The 13,083-nt window shown below is 38.4% G+C and overlaps 1 protein-coding gene across 3 annotated transcripts in view; it reads right to left on the minus strand.

The window, feature by feature from the left end:
- Positions 1–13,083, minus strand: part of ORC5 (origin recognition complex subunit 5) — a 68,476-nt gene that overhangs the window by 5,295 nt on the left and 50,098 nt on the right. For 2 of the 3 annotated variants that reach the window (XM_008149860.3, XM_054726319.1), the window contains one exon: positions 8,730–8,842. The exons of the other annotated variant lie outside the window; for it this stretch is intronic. In XM_008149860.3, coding sequence (XP_008148082.1) covers positions 8,730–8,842 — 113 coding nt within the window. The remainder of the gene's footprint in view (positions 1–8,729; positions 8,843–13,083) is intronic. 3 annotated transcript variants of the gene reach the window in all.

Raw genomic sequence — 13,083 nt, forward strand, 5'->3', positions numbered from 1 at the left:
AGGAGATTCTTTCATAGAATCCAAATTAATTATTTTCTAAAGTAAGCATCTAAAAGGAAATAGGATAAACACAAACAGTGTTGGTGACAATTTTCCCAGGAGTAATTCTTAAATCAGAATTTGCAATATTTTAATACAAGTTAATTACATGGTATATAGCTATGAGTTTAATTTAGCCTTTATCCTTTCATTTCATTTTGTGGATTCTTTTATAACACCAAAATACTTCTTTCTCATGGGGTGCTATTTTATTTCCTTTTACTTTGGTGAGCAGTTTAATTCTTTTCTAGTTTGGTTCTTCTGACAATTTGCAACTGTACAACTTCAATTTGTAATCTTAAGTTATCCGGTAGTGCCTTCACACTGACTATGGAAGAAAAACAAACTGGAAACCTAGAACTACCATTAATATTAGGAACAGTCCAAAAACAATATTTAATAAGCTTCTTCTGTATCCTGGGCTCCCTTTCTAGGACCAGTCTCCTATTGCTTCTCTGTCCAAATCTTTCCACTGTTCCTTGGTCAATAAAGTTCTCTATGACCTCTATCTCTTCCATGAATATTTTTTTTCCTCTTCTGGGCTAGTTAAACTTTGGGAAGCAACCCTTTTCTTTAGCTCTTCCCAATGAGGTTTAGACTCTCTCCTGTACCCTAGATAGTCCTGTCATGTGGGGTTAAGTCCTTGTGCAAAAAAGCTCTGGTCCTCTGAGACTTAGACCATTCCATTCACCATCCTCTAGCCCCTTTATCACCATTCTTACTCACTGAATAATGTAGCATTCAGTTTAGACTACCTTTCCATCCCAAGATCTACATGAGCCTGAGTGACCTCACTGCACACTTGTCTTTTTTAACCTTCAATGGTCTTCTATGATCCATGATCAAACTGAGATGTTCTTCTCTAAAAACAAATTTGTACGTTCTACCCTCTGATCTCCAAACTCTTCCTTTAAGCTATCTGGAACACCTATCAGATAACCAGTTCATAAACCCCTTTATTTTCTTCTGATCAACAAATACTTACTGAGTATCTATGTGCCAGGCACTTAGCCCTCTAAAGCTTTACTTTCTTTCTTCCTTCCCCTCCTAGCTTAGACTCCACTGTTTGACACTTCAAGTGTTCACTAGCTAGCACTCACTCAATTCACCTGGCAAAACCCCAATCTTATGTGACTTCAATTATATTCTTTTGCTGTCCCAGTACCCGGCATATTTCTGGAATGCTGTTGGAGATCACAAGTTTCACAGATCGCTGCCACTGTAAATTCAAGGTCAGGAACCTCAACTGGGGCCTCAACACTCTCAGCAAGTTGCTTTCCTTGTCAGCACTTTCTTTCCCTTCCCCACAGCAGCTATTCAAAATATCTATATTCCTCTCAAACTGCTACCACTTCTGGACTTAGTCTGAATTGTCCCCCTTCCTTTACAGGTAAAATAGGAACCTCAGATCAGAATTCCCTCAACTTCAGCTCGACACTGAACTCTATCTGAATACACTTTTCCTCTTGTTTTAATGCAAAAGGATTCTCCTCCTCAGCTAAGGCTATTTCTTCCTAAACCCCATGCTTATATACCATTCCAAGGACTTTATGATGCTTTAAATTAATCTCTCTCTGATGTGTATTATTAACTTTGCTTCCCTAGCAGTCCTTTCCGATCACCACCTAAATATGCTCAAATCTTTAAAAAAATAATGACCCTCTCACATACCTTTAATAGGTAATAATCCTATCTCTTCCTCTTTATGGCAAAACATTCTAGATTATAGGCTCATGGGGACAGAACAGAGATCTGTTATACTTGTTGCCATATCCCCAAAGCCTAGCACAATGATTATAATAACACAATAAATGTTAAATAAAGACATTCTCTCTATCTGCTGCTTCTACTTTCTTATAAGTACTATTTAAATACACTATAATCTGACATCCACCCACTGTATTTCTGAAAGTGTCCCTGATAAAGATACAAATGACTGCTGTATCGTTAAATTGGATAGACTCCACTTTATTTCTTGGCAGCAACTGACAATTTTGACCATCATTTTGTTCCCTTAGGTTTTCCTTGTATATACTTTATAAATAACTGCTTTATCCACTTAAGCTCATATTTAACCATTTAACTCCATGTTCTTATCCTTGAAAAGTATGATTTTTAATAACTACATAGTGTTTCTTTAAGTAAGAATTTACAATAAATTACTGATCCATTCCCTTATTTTGGACATTTAGGTTTGTCCTGTGATCTAATTGTTGGTTCTCTGCCACAGGTGTCTGGATATAGGCCTACCTACCTCTCTTCTGGTAACTATACTTGGGATCTCCTTTCTTCACCAGGCCTCGAATATGGAATGAGACTTTGCCTCTTTAGCTCCCTTCTTGCTGCCCCAAAAGACAAGCCCACAATGGTCCCCTTTCATATGAAGTTTTATTGCTAATCATTATAGGAAAACATGCAAAATTTATATATTTAGCATATACTAAGTTTAAAGCATTGTGCTGGGTTTGAAATAAAGTGGGGATTGACACAAACACAGTCTCTGCTTGAGCTTCGTGTACTTATACTGAAGAAAGATGAATTCTAATTATTAAGTTAATTAGTTAAAATTATAATTATTAGAACATGACAATGGGAGCTGTATGACTGTGGGGGGCTGGAGGTTGGATGGTTGTCATAGTATACTTGAGGCTTCTTCAGCCATTAGCTAACGGAGAGGAGGAGTTGGATTCTCATCTTTGCCACATATATGTAAAGATGGGGATCACAAAGTGAATATGAAGAACTGAATAAGCCAGACAGGTTGAAGTACAAATACCTAGGAGAGAAGACGTGTGTGCCAGACATGGCAGGGCACAAAGTCAGGGCCAGATCACTGGGCCCTTATAGGCTATTTCAAAGATTCTGTTTTTATTCCTATTTAGAGTTATGTAAAACTATTAAAGACTTAAGTAGCAGGGTGACATTACATTTTTATAAGGTCATTTTGGCTATAGTGTGGACAACAAATTAAAGTAGATAGGAGACTAATTAAGAGGTTACTAGAGAAGAGGTGATGGTGGCTTGGTCTAAAGGGGTAACAGTTCAAGTGGTAAAAGTGAATGACTTTGAGATCAATAGGTGGGACTTCTAGGCTCAGCAGGACTAATGCTTGGATACGGAGAGTGTGAGAGAGAGCAATGTCAAGAATCCCTGATTTCAGCCTGTGCAACATGGCAGACTGCAGTGCTGATCGCTGAAATAAGGACATGGGAGGAAAGCTGGATCATTACGTTTTTTGTTGGCAGGCGGAAGTAGAGGTTAGAATTTCTGAGTTCAGTTTTGGAAATGTATTGATATAACTGGGAAACATCCAATAAAGGAAAGGAATATTAGAAGTCTGGCCTTGACAATTAGAGAATTATTAAACTATAGATGGTGTTAAAGTCATGAGTATACTAAAACTGATTAGGAAAAAAGTATATGAAAAAAGAGCCAAGCCTCAAGGATCAGCCACATTTAAAGGTAGGGTAGATAGGATAAGCTAACAAATGTGCCTTATAAAACAAACAAAAAATAAGAAAACAAACAACAAAAAACAAAACAGCCAAAGAATAAAGAGACTGGAACCATGGGCTGTAAGAGAAGACAGTTTTAAGAAAAAGAGAGCAAGCAGTCAACAATGTTAGATGCCCCAGAATGGACAAAGAGCCTCAGGAATAAAAAGTGTCCCGGGGGAGAGAAACCAAGATGGAGACATAGGTGAACACCTAAACTGCTGCCTCGCACAACAATTTCAAAACTACAGCTAAAAGACAGAACGGACATCATCCAGAACCACAGGAAAGCTGGCTAAGTGGAAATTCTACAACTAGAAGGAAAGAGAGGGGTACACGGAGACTCAGAGGAGCTGCAAAAGGCTGAGGTACGAAGACACGCACGCGGAGAGGACGGGCGGCTGAGTGCCTGGCTGGCTTTCTCTAGCGGGAGGGAGACGGAAGCTCCCGACTGCACTGAACCCCAGTTCCGGGTGAGACCCTGGGAACCCAGACTCATACGGGAGGAGTCTGGACTGTCAGGAAAAGAGAGGAGCGCACGGAAACTCAGGGGAGCCGCAAAAGGCAGAGGTCTGGAGGTGCGTGTGCAAGTGCACGCAGAGAGGACTGACTGCTGAGTGTGCCGCTGGCTTTCTAAAGTAGGAGGGAAATGGAAGCTACCGACTGCACTGAACTCCAGTTCCAGGTGAGAATCTGGGAATCCAAATTCATTGGGGGAGAAACTGGACTGTCTGGCAGCAGGCGAAACTTGAGGGCGGCTTTCTCTCAGAGGTGCTTGCAGCGATTACCAAGGGACACTGAGACCCAGGGGCCTCATAGGGCAGGGTTGATGGGAAGCCATTGCTGTCTGCTCAGCCCTGAGACTCTGCCCCATCCAAGCTGAGCACAGAGGCTTTTGCAATTTTGCAAGTCTTGTCTCATAAGGCTGTCTCCAGCACAGAAGTTCTCCCAGCATAGACACAGCTGATCCTCACAGCCAATTAGCCTGGAGGTCAATTCCTCCCAGTGATAACAACAACAATCAAGACTTAACTACAACAAGGCTGTACACACAGTCCACAAAGGGGTGTACCAAGAGTGTCCACCTCAGGTAACTGGGGAGGCTGAGCCACTGGGCAATAGAGGACACCTAGCACACAAAGCTACTCTACCAACTCAGGGACGCAGCGAAAATGTGGAGACAAAGAAACAGATCACAAACGAAAGAAATGGAGGAAAGCAAATGACTGGATATAGAGTCCAAAACCATGGTTATAAGAATTTCCTAGAAAAGGCCGATAAATTTAGCGAGACCCTCGAGGATATGAAAAAGAACCAACTAGAAATTAAGCATAAAATGACTGAAATAAAAAATATTATACAGAGATCTAACAGCAGACTAGAGGAACGCAAGAATCAAGTCAAAGATTTGAAATACAAAGAAGCAAAAAACACTCAACCGGAAAAGCAAAAAGAATCCAAAAATTTGAAGATAGTGTAAGGAGCCTCTGGGACAACTTCAAGCATACCAACATCAGAATTATGGGGGTGCCAGAAGAAGAGAGAGAGCAAGATACTGAAAACCTAGTTGAAGAAATAATGACTGAAAACTTCCCCCACCTGGTGAAAGAAATAGACTTACAAGTCCAGGAAGTGCACAGAACCACAAACAAAAGGAATCTAAAGAGGACCACACCAAGACACATCATAATTAAAATGCCAAGAGCAGAAGACAAAGAGAGAATCTTAAAAGCAGCAAGAGAAAAACAGTTAATTACCTAAAAGGGAGCACCCATACGATTGTCAGCTCATTTCTCAACAGAAACTATGCAGGCCAGACAGGAATGGCAAGAAATATTCAAAGTGATGAATAGCAAGAACCTACAACCAAGATTACTCTACCCAGCAAAGCTATCATTCAGAATTGAAGGTCAGATAAAGAGCTTCACAGATAAGAAAAAGCTAAAGTAGTTCATCAACACCAAACCAGTATTATATGAAATGCTGAAAGGTACTCTTTAAGAAGAGGAAGAAGAAGAAAAAGGTAAAGATAAAAATTATGAACAATAAATACATATCTATCAACAAGTGAATCTAAAAATCAAGTGAATTAAAAATCTGATGAACAGAATAAACTGGCGAATATAATAGAATCAGGGGCATAGAAAGGGAGTGGACTGACAATTCTCAGGGGGAAAGGGGTGTGGGGGGTTTGGGAAGAGACTGGACAAAAATCGCACACCTATGGATGAGGACAGTGCGGGGGAGGTAAGGGCTGAGGGTGGGGTGGGAACCGGGTGGAGGGGAGCTATGGGGGAAAAAAAGAGGAACAATTGTAATAATCTGAACAATAAAGATTTATTAAATTTAAAAAAAGTGTCCCGGGGAAATGGGGAGAGCAGAGGTGGAAGAATCCGCCTCAGATAGGAAGAGGGACCCACCCTGCTGAAAAAGGAAAGAAGATTTGCACCAATGCAGGCAGTTGAAGGAGTTCTCAACTTCTGGTCTTAATTTGTTCTATGAAACACAGTGAATCTGAACAGAGTGAATACAGATGTTAGGATCTGTGGTCTGAATAGAGTCAAGAATCTAGGTTGAAAAGAAGTCTGTGAACCATGTGCTCCAGTCTTCAGTACATGAGATGGAATGGTTGGGAGGCTGTTGACAATAATCAACCATAGGAGAAGAGGGAAATAGAGCCAGATTATACGAGTCTCAAAAAAGCCCACATTTTTATAAGCATTTGAGGTTAGTAACAATCTGGAAGTGGCAACAAGGAAAAATGATGCTACTGAACCCCTGCAGCCCTGGTTGGGGTTTGAGAAATAAGTAGCTACCACTACAGAGAACTCTGGGGGAAGGAACATCCCCAGGTAATAATCAGGTTTTCATTATGGCAGAATGTTAGGAGAGTGGAAGGGTGCCGATGTGGAAAGACAGAGGTAGTTACTCTGTGGACACTGTCCATAGAAAGTGAGGAAGAATAAGAAAACAAAGTTAACAAAGCAAATCACAGAGTTGCCAAGGTCTGGGGCAAAATTCCAGGTCTACATTCCCTGCTCCCTTCTGAAGTGGTAAATGGAAGTGCATTTCTCTGGATGGGTCTAACATCACTGATATTGTGGATTAATTAATGCCCAATTCAGTTTGGTTCACTGTATATTCTCCATACTGAGCATTCACAAACCTCTGCCCTGTTCATGATTATGCTGGGGCACGACTCAACACATTTAAAGCAATGACAAAATTGCTGAAATAAAGGTGCTTCATTCAAAAGTTATGCTTTGATGTAGGCTCTTAGATATAGAATTATTAATATTGTTTGGAAAAACAAAGTTATTGCCTTATGGTCATACTGAATACAGTCAAAAAAATATTTTGCTCAATTTCTTCTGTGTAAAAATTTGCCCAATTTTATTGTAACAACACATTTCAAAAACCTTATTTTATGTTTTAGAGTCTACATGCCAAAATATCTCAAATACCTGCATCATATAATCACAGATCTTTTAATTCAGAAGAGATTTCAGAGTACAGACTGCTAACCTGTATACTTTAGAACTTCAATTCATTAGAGATCTGCAAATTCATAATGCCAAGCACTGTTTTTAGCCTGAATAAATAATGTTTCATGTCTATGTGTTATTAATTTGAAATAAATGTACATACTCTCATGATTAATTTTAAAAGAATCATACCTAATAAAATGGTAATACGCAAATTACCATCACTCCGCTACGCCCACGATTGGGCCGTTGGGAGGCTGGGGGCGGGACTCGGGGTGGCCGATTGGGCTGACTCACGAATCCCCGCCCCCCGTTCCTCCTGCCGTCCCCAATGGCCGGAGCTGCGGGAGGACCCATGGGGCCAGAGGAAGGCGCCGGTGGCGGAACTCCGGGTGGCTGATTGCGTGGCTGCTGGCACCAGTTTTCCGCCAGCAGCAGTTTTCCTCTGGCCACCCGCTGATCGGAGTGCCTCCCGCCAGCGCGATCGGCCACCCTGAGTTCCTCCACCGGCGGCGGCGCTGGAGGAACTCAGGGTGACCGATCGTGCTGGTGGAAGGCGCTCCGATCGGCGGGTGGCCAGAGGAAACGGCGCTGGAGGAACTCTGATCGCACTGGCGGCCAGAGGAAACGGCACTGGAGGAATTCGGGGTGGCCGATCACACTGGAGGCCAGAGGAAACGGCGCTCCGATCAGCGGGTGGCCAGAGGAAAACTGGTGCTGGCGGAAAACTGGTGCCAGCAGACAGGTGAAGGAAGGTCTTTTGCACGAAACTTCGTGCAACGGGCTTCTAGTATTAAAATAAAATTGTCATATTCAAAAAGGCTGGGAAGCACTGTTTTATGGATTATCTTTAGCCACATTCCAGTCTACATTCACATTACCCCTTCTACTACAAGTCCCAACAGATTGTTATCCAGCTGCAACCATGAGATGAAGTAATTTACTCATATAAAACGGCTGGAACTTTTTCCCTAACAGCAAATACACCTCTTTGTGAGAACACGTTACATTTTTAGAGAGCTCTCATTTCGACAAACAGTTCTTTCCTAGAACTTCTAATGCTCTATGATTACTCAGAATTAGTTCCATCCATTTTGTACATGACAACCCCTGAAATACTTGAGACGGCTACCATATCCTTCATAAGGTTTTTTCTCACACCCTGTCCCTCAGTCAGACATGGTTCTCCTCATTCTACCACTGTCCTCCTGCCTTCTCCTCAGCATATACCCATTTTTTAATACCCCTCTTAAAACTCTAAGCACAGAACACCAGATTTTGGCCTGCCTAAGGCAACACCATAATAGACAGACCTATTACACCCCTTAAATGAGACACCAGGATTTTTAAAACCATGTAGTCAGCTCAAATACCCAGAACTTAGGTCAAGTCTCTTCCACATTGTTTTATTACATAGGACAGTTTTTTGTAGTTAACTGTCGTTAAATATGACCTTGCTACTATGGGACCATTTTTCCATTCTGTTGTCTTTCAGAATCTTAATTTTTGCCATCCAACATATGAGCTAATTCTCCCAATTTTATGCTATTTGTAAATTTGATGAGAGGGTTCATTTTACAGTGAAACTTACTCATTCATGGTACTTAAATAATCTTTCCTTGCTTAAATGACTAATGACATTAATTTTTATATTTAGTATAGAATTTACATAATTCAAGACATTTTATGTTCACAATTACTCTATGCTTACCTAGCGATAGCTCTGATGAAGTCTAGAGATACTGTGCATTTGTATTTTGGTCCATCAAGCTGGTCATCATGGCCAACCAGGGTTATTAGCTGCAAGGTCACTAGAGAGGTAATCTAAATGTAAGAAAGCATTTTTATGAGAAAATGTAGCAATGAGTACATCATGTCTTTATTTCTAAAACATTTTATAGTTCCTTTGATAAAAATATATAACTGAATTCATAAGAATATGTACAAAGAATGTTACTCCTTTGAAATGTATACTAGTATACACAAATTTGCAGATATGCTTAATGTCCTAGTTAGTCAAACTAACAGTCAGTCACTAAGGAATCCATGAGACAGCTTTGTTCCATTAATGAGTCATATACAACTGCTAACCTTTAAAAAACTACAAATAAATCACATTCCTTTTCTCTACTTAAGAATTTTATGGAGTTTCTAAATACCTCAGAATATCAAATGTACACTCCCTTGAGAATCGAGTTAAAATGTAGATGTGGACCTTCTTCAGAGTTGGGTAGCTGGTTAGACAAGCAATAAGAAATACATCCTTCCAACCTGGGCTTAGTCTTGCTTTAAAAACTGATCACCAATTAAATAGTCAGGAAAACACCAGAAGGATTATCCCAAACTAAAAACAACCAGAGGTTTGCTATAACAAGATCCCTACTCTAGGAAATTCCTAAACTGTACCTTCAAGAGAAAGAGATCCTACTTAGAAGGTCTGAAATGTAAGGAATGAAGAATAAATAAAGTAGTATATATGATGGTATATCTAAAAAATTTTCCTGTATAGCTAATAATGTATTATGGGTTTAAAAATAGGATAGGCTGGCCAATATGGCTCAGTGGCTGAGTGTCAACACAGGAACCAAGAGGTCACCGGTTTAACTAACGGTCAGGGTGCATGCCCAGGTTTTGGGCTTGATCCCCAGTAAGGAGTGTGCAAGAGGCAGCCGATCTATGATGTTTCTCTCTCATCTATGTCTCTTTCTCTCAATACCTCTCCCTTCCTCTGTCTCTAAAAAATAAATAAATAAATAAAAACAGGATAAATACACAATACCAGTAATATATAAATTGGAAGTGGAGAAAATAAAATAGAAATGTTCTAAGGTCCTGTGGCATTTGAGAGAAAAATAGAAGTATTCATTAACTTTCAACTTTGGTAATTCAAGTATGAATATGCATTTATATTATAAATTTTTGCGTAGCAAATAAGAGAATAGAAACAAGAGTATGTACATCTAAATTAGTAGAGTGGGGAAAAACTAAATTATAAAAATTATCAATCCGAAGAAATTAAAACAGGTAGGACAAATAAAAAATATAAAATAAGATAATATAAACAAAATTACAATAGTAATTATAAGTAAACTAACTAAATACTACAAATAAAAGAAAAAGATTGACTGATTGAAAAAATAAACCCAACTATATACTGCTTAGAAGAGATACATCTAGAACAGAAGACTATAAGAAGGTTAAAAGTCAAAGGACAGAATAAGACACATCAAATAGTAACAAAAAGAAAAATGAAGATATATTAAAACAGATTTTAAAAGAGGTTTAAAGAAAGGCCCTGAGATCATATCTCTTACAATATGAGTTGCTTGAGACCTTTAGAATGAAGGGATGAGACAGAACAGGATGGGGAGCCAAGGGGTACTGGAGTCTTTGGGGGAAAGTAAGTATTGCTGAAAGTCAAGACAACCTCATATCCCTCCCAATTTAGAAACAGGTAGGAATCATGATAAAAGTAGGCTTGAAGTAACAAGTGAGAGATACAGAAAAGAGTTAATAGTCTACTATGGCAAAATATATTCATTAACTTCAATCCATTTGCTAAATAAAGTAGGTTAGTAATAGTCATTTGAAACTCATACATTAATCTCCCTTTATTATTATTATTTTTTAAATATATTTTTTATTGATTTCAGAGGAAGGGAGAGGGAAAGAGAGAGAGAGAAACATCAATGATGAGAAAGAACCATTGATCGGCTGCCTCCTGCATGCCCCCTATTGGGGGTCAAGCCCACAACCCAGGCATGTGCCCTTGACCGGAATCGAACCTAGGACTTTTCAGTCCACAGGCCAACGCTCTATCCACTGAGCCAAACCAGGTAGGGCTCCCTTTATTATTAATGGCAGGTTTCTTTAGTTCTTTTTCTTTTAATATAAAAGAGACCACTGATTACCTTTTACTTTGACAGTGGTATTTCTTTATAATAGAATTATAACTTACACTTTCCTGTGCTTCAAATATCCTCATATATTTGATCAATTCTTTAACTTGAATAATATACTAAATTACTTTTCATAAACACAAAATCTGCCCTTAATTGAGTTAAAATTTCAAGAATATTTTCAGATACCTTACAGTATTATATTACTTTTACAACATTATTTACAACAAATTTCCAAAGGCAGTAAGTTAAACCAGAGAGTCCCTTAAAGTCACTCAGTTCTACCAGGATTTCATGGATATAATAATCTTGTAAATTGTGCAAAAAATACAGTATCATTTTAAGATGTAGCAGTCAAAAAGCATTTCCAAAATATTAAGATAATTGCTCAATTTGGGGGAAGGGATCTGATCTAGGAAAAGCTAATACAAAAAAATTTAAGCCAATAATTAAATAAGGATGTGATTTTTCACATTAAAAAATAACAATTTCAGAGATTTGTTATTCCTTGACTTTACCATATGAACACAAAAACAACATACAAAGTTTAGAAGAACATTCCATAATGCACTGTACAATGTACCAACAATTTAAAAATACTCAGCCAGTTTATTAAAATATTGCTAGAGTAAAACTGAAAAAATAATCAAGTACAAAGATTAACTTATGGGCCAACACTGTGAATCTGACATATTAATTTATATCTAAATAAGAAGTTCTTGAAAAATATATACAACTTTGGGAAAATTATTTCTATGCATGTAGGAGTTCAAGAATATCCACCTTCTCCATTATTCTAGTCTTAAAATTATTTTTTTTGCAATTGCATATTCATTAAACTCTTGAGGACTTGCTCTAGGTACTGTGCATTCAAAGATGAAGAAGATCACAGAAAATACTGATTTATTTCCTTGCCCAAATTTAAACATTCATGACAATATGATGAAGTCCTATCTCCACACTGGCATTAGTACCTAAATAGCTTGATAAAGTCAGTGGGCATATGAAAGAAGTCTTAGTCAGTGCAAGTATTCATGGCCCAGATTCATAGTGGTGTCTCGGTTTTGTATACATGCATGTGTATGTATAATGTGGAGATGGGACCACAGTCTTTCCCATATGCTGCAGTAGCCATTCCTATTGTTAGGATCCTAAATGCAGAAAGTGAATTAGAGTAAGGCTCTAGTTTCAGCAAAGAATAAATTGAAATATATATTTTTAAGTTTATCTTTATTGTTTCAAGTATTACAGATGTCTCCTTTTCCCCCCATTAACCTCCCTCCACCCTGCTCCCACCACCTCCCCAGGCCTTCACCATACTATTGTCTGTGTCCACGGCTTATACATACTAAACTGAAATATTTTATAGCCATAAAATTAATGTCTTAGATTAACAATTTTGTTGGAGAAAAGCTCTCTAAATAATGGTAAAATATACTTGAATATGCTGAAATCTTTTTTTTGGCACTAAGTTACAGAAGGTTTCTCATGCAATTGAGCTTTGAATTACCCTGGAAGAAATTTCATAAACAAATGCTAATAATAAACCTAAACAGAATGTTTAGAAAGAATAAAAAAACACAGGAGAACTTTTTCTCCAGACAAGATGACATAGATTCATATTTATTGTTCTTCCCTGCTAAGTACAACTATAAACCCTGGAACTAACATAAGAGACAATCAAAGGAGGACTGCACAAGGTAAAAAGAGGAAGGTAGATTGCACAGGGATGCAAAACTGGATGAACGATATAGGGGCAAGGAATATTCTGACTCCCCACCCAATAGCAGAAGATAACCTGGACTCTGTATCCTCCAATCCCCAATCCAGAAAAGAAAGCTACCTGGGTAAGTTTATTCTTCCCCTGGACTGAACACGAATAATGTCAAAAAGAAATGGAAATTGTGAATTCTATTTTTCAAAAAACTATCCTTTATGAATAATGTAGAGAAAAACAATTGTCAAGTGAGAAAAAAATAAAGAATTTGTCACTAGCAGACTTACTTAAAGGAAGTTCTTCAAACAAAAAGGAAATGACAAAAGAACCTTAAGCATTAAGAAGGAAGACAGACTGGTGGGATAGATAAATCAAACAATCTATCTCCTCATGATTTTTCTAAATCATATTTGATTAAAAATTATACCACTTCCTAATACTCAAAGACA

The sequence above is a fragment of the Eptesicus fuscus genome, chromosome 14, assembly GCF_027574615.1.
Source record: "Eptesicus fuscus isolate TK198812 chromosome 14, DD_ASM_mEF_20220401, whole genome shotgun sequence".
Taxonomy (NCBI): domain Eukaryota; kingdom Metazoa; phylum Chordata; class Mammalia; order Chiroptera; family Vespertilionidae; genus Eptesicus; species Eptesicus fuscus.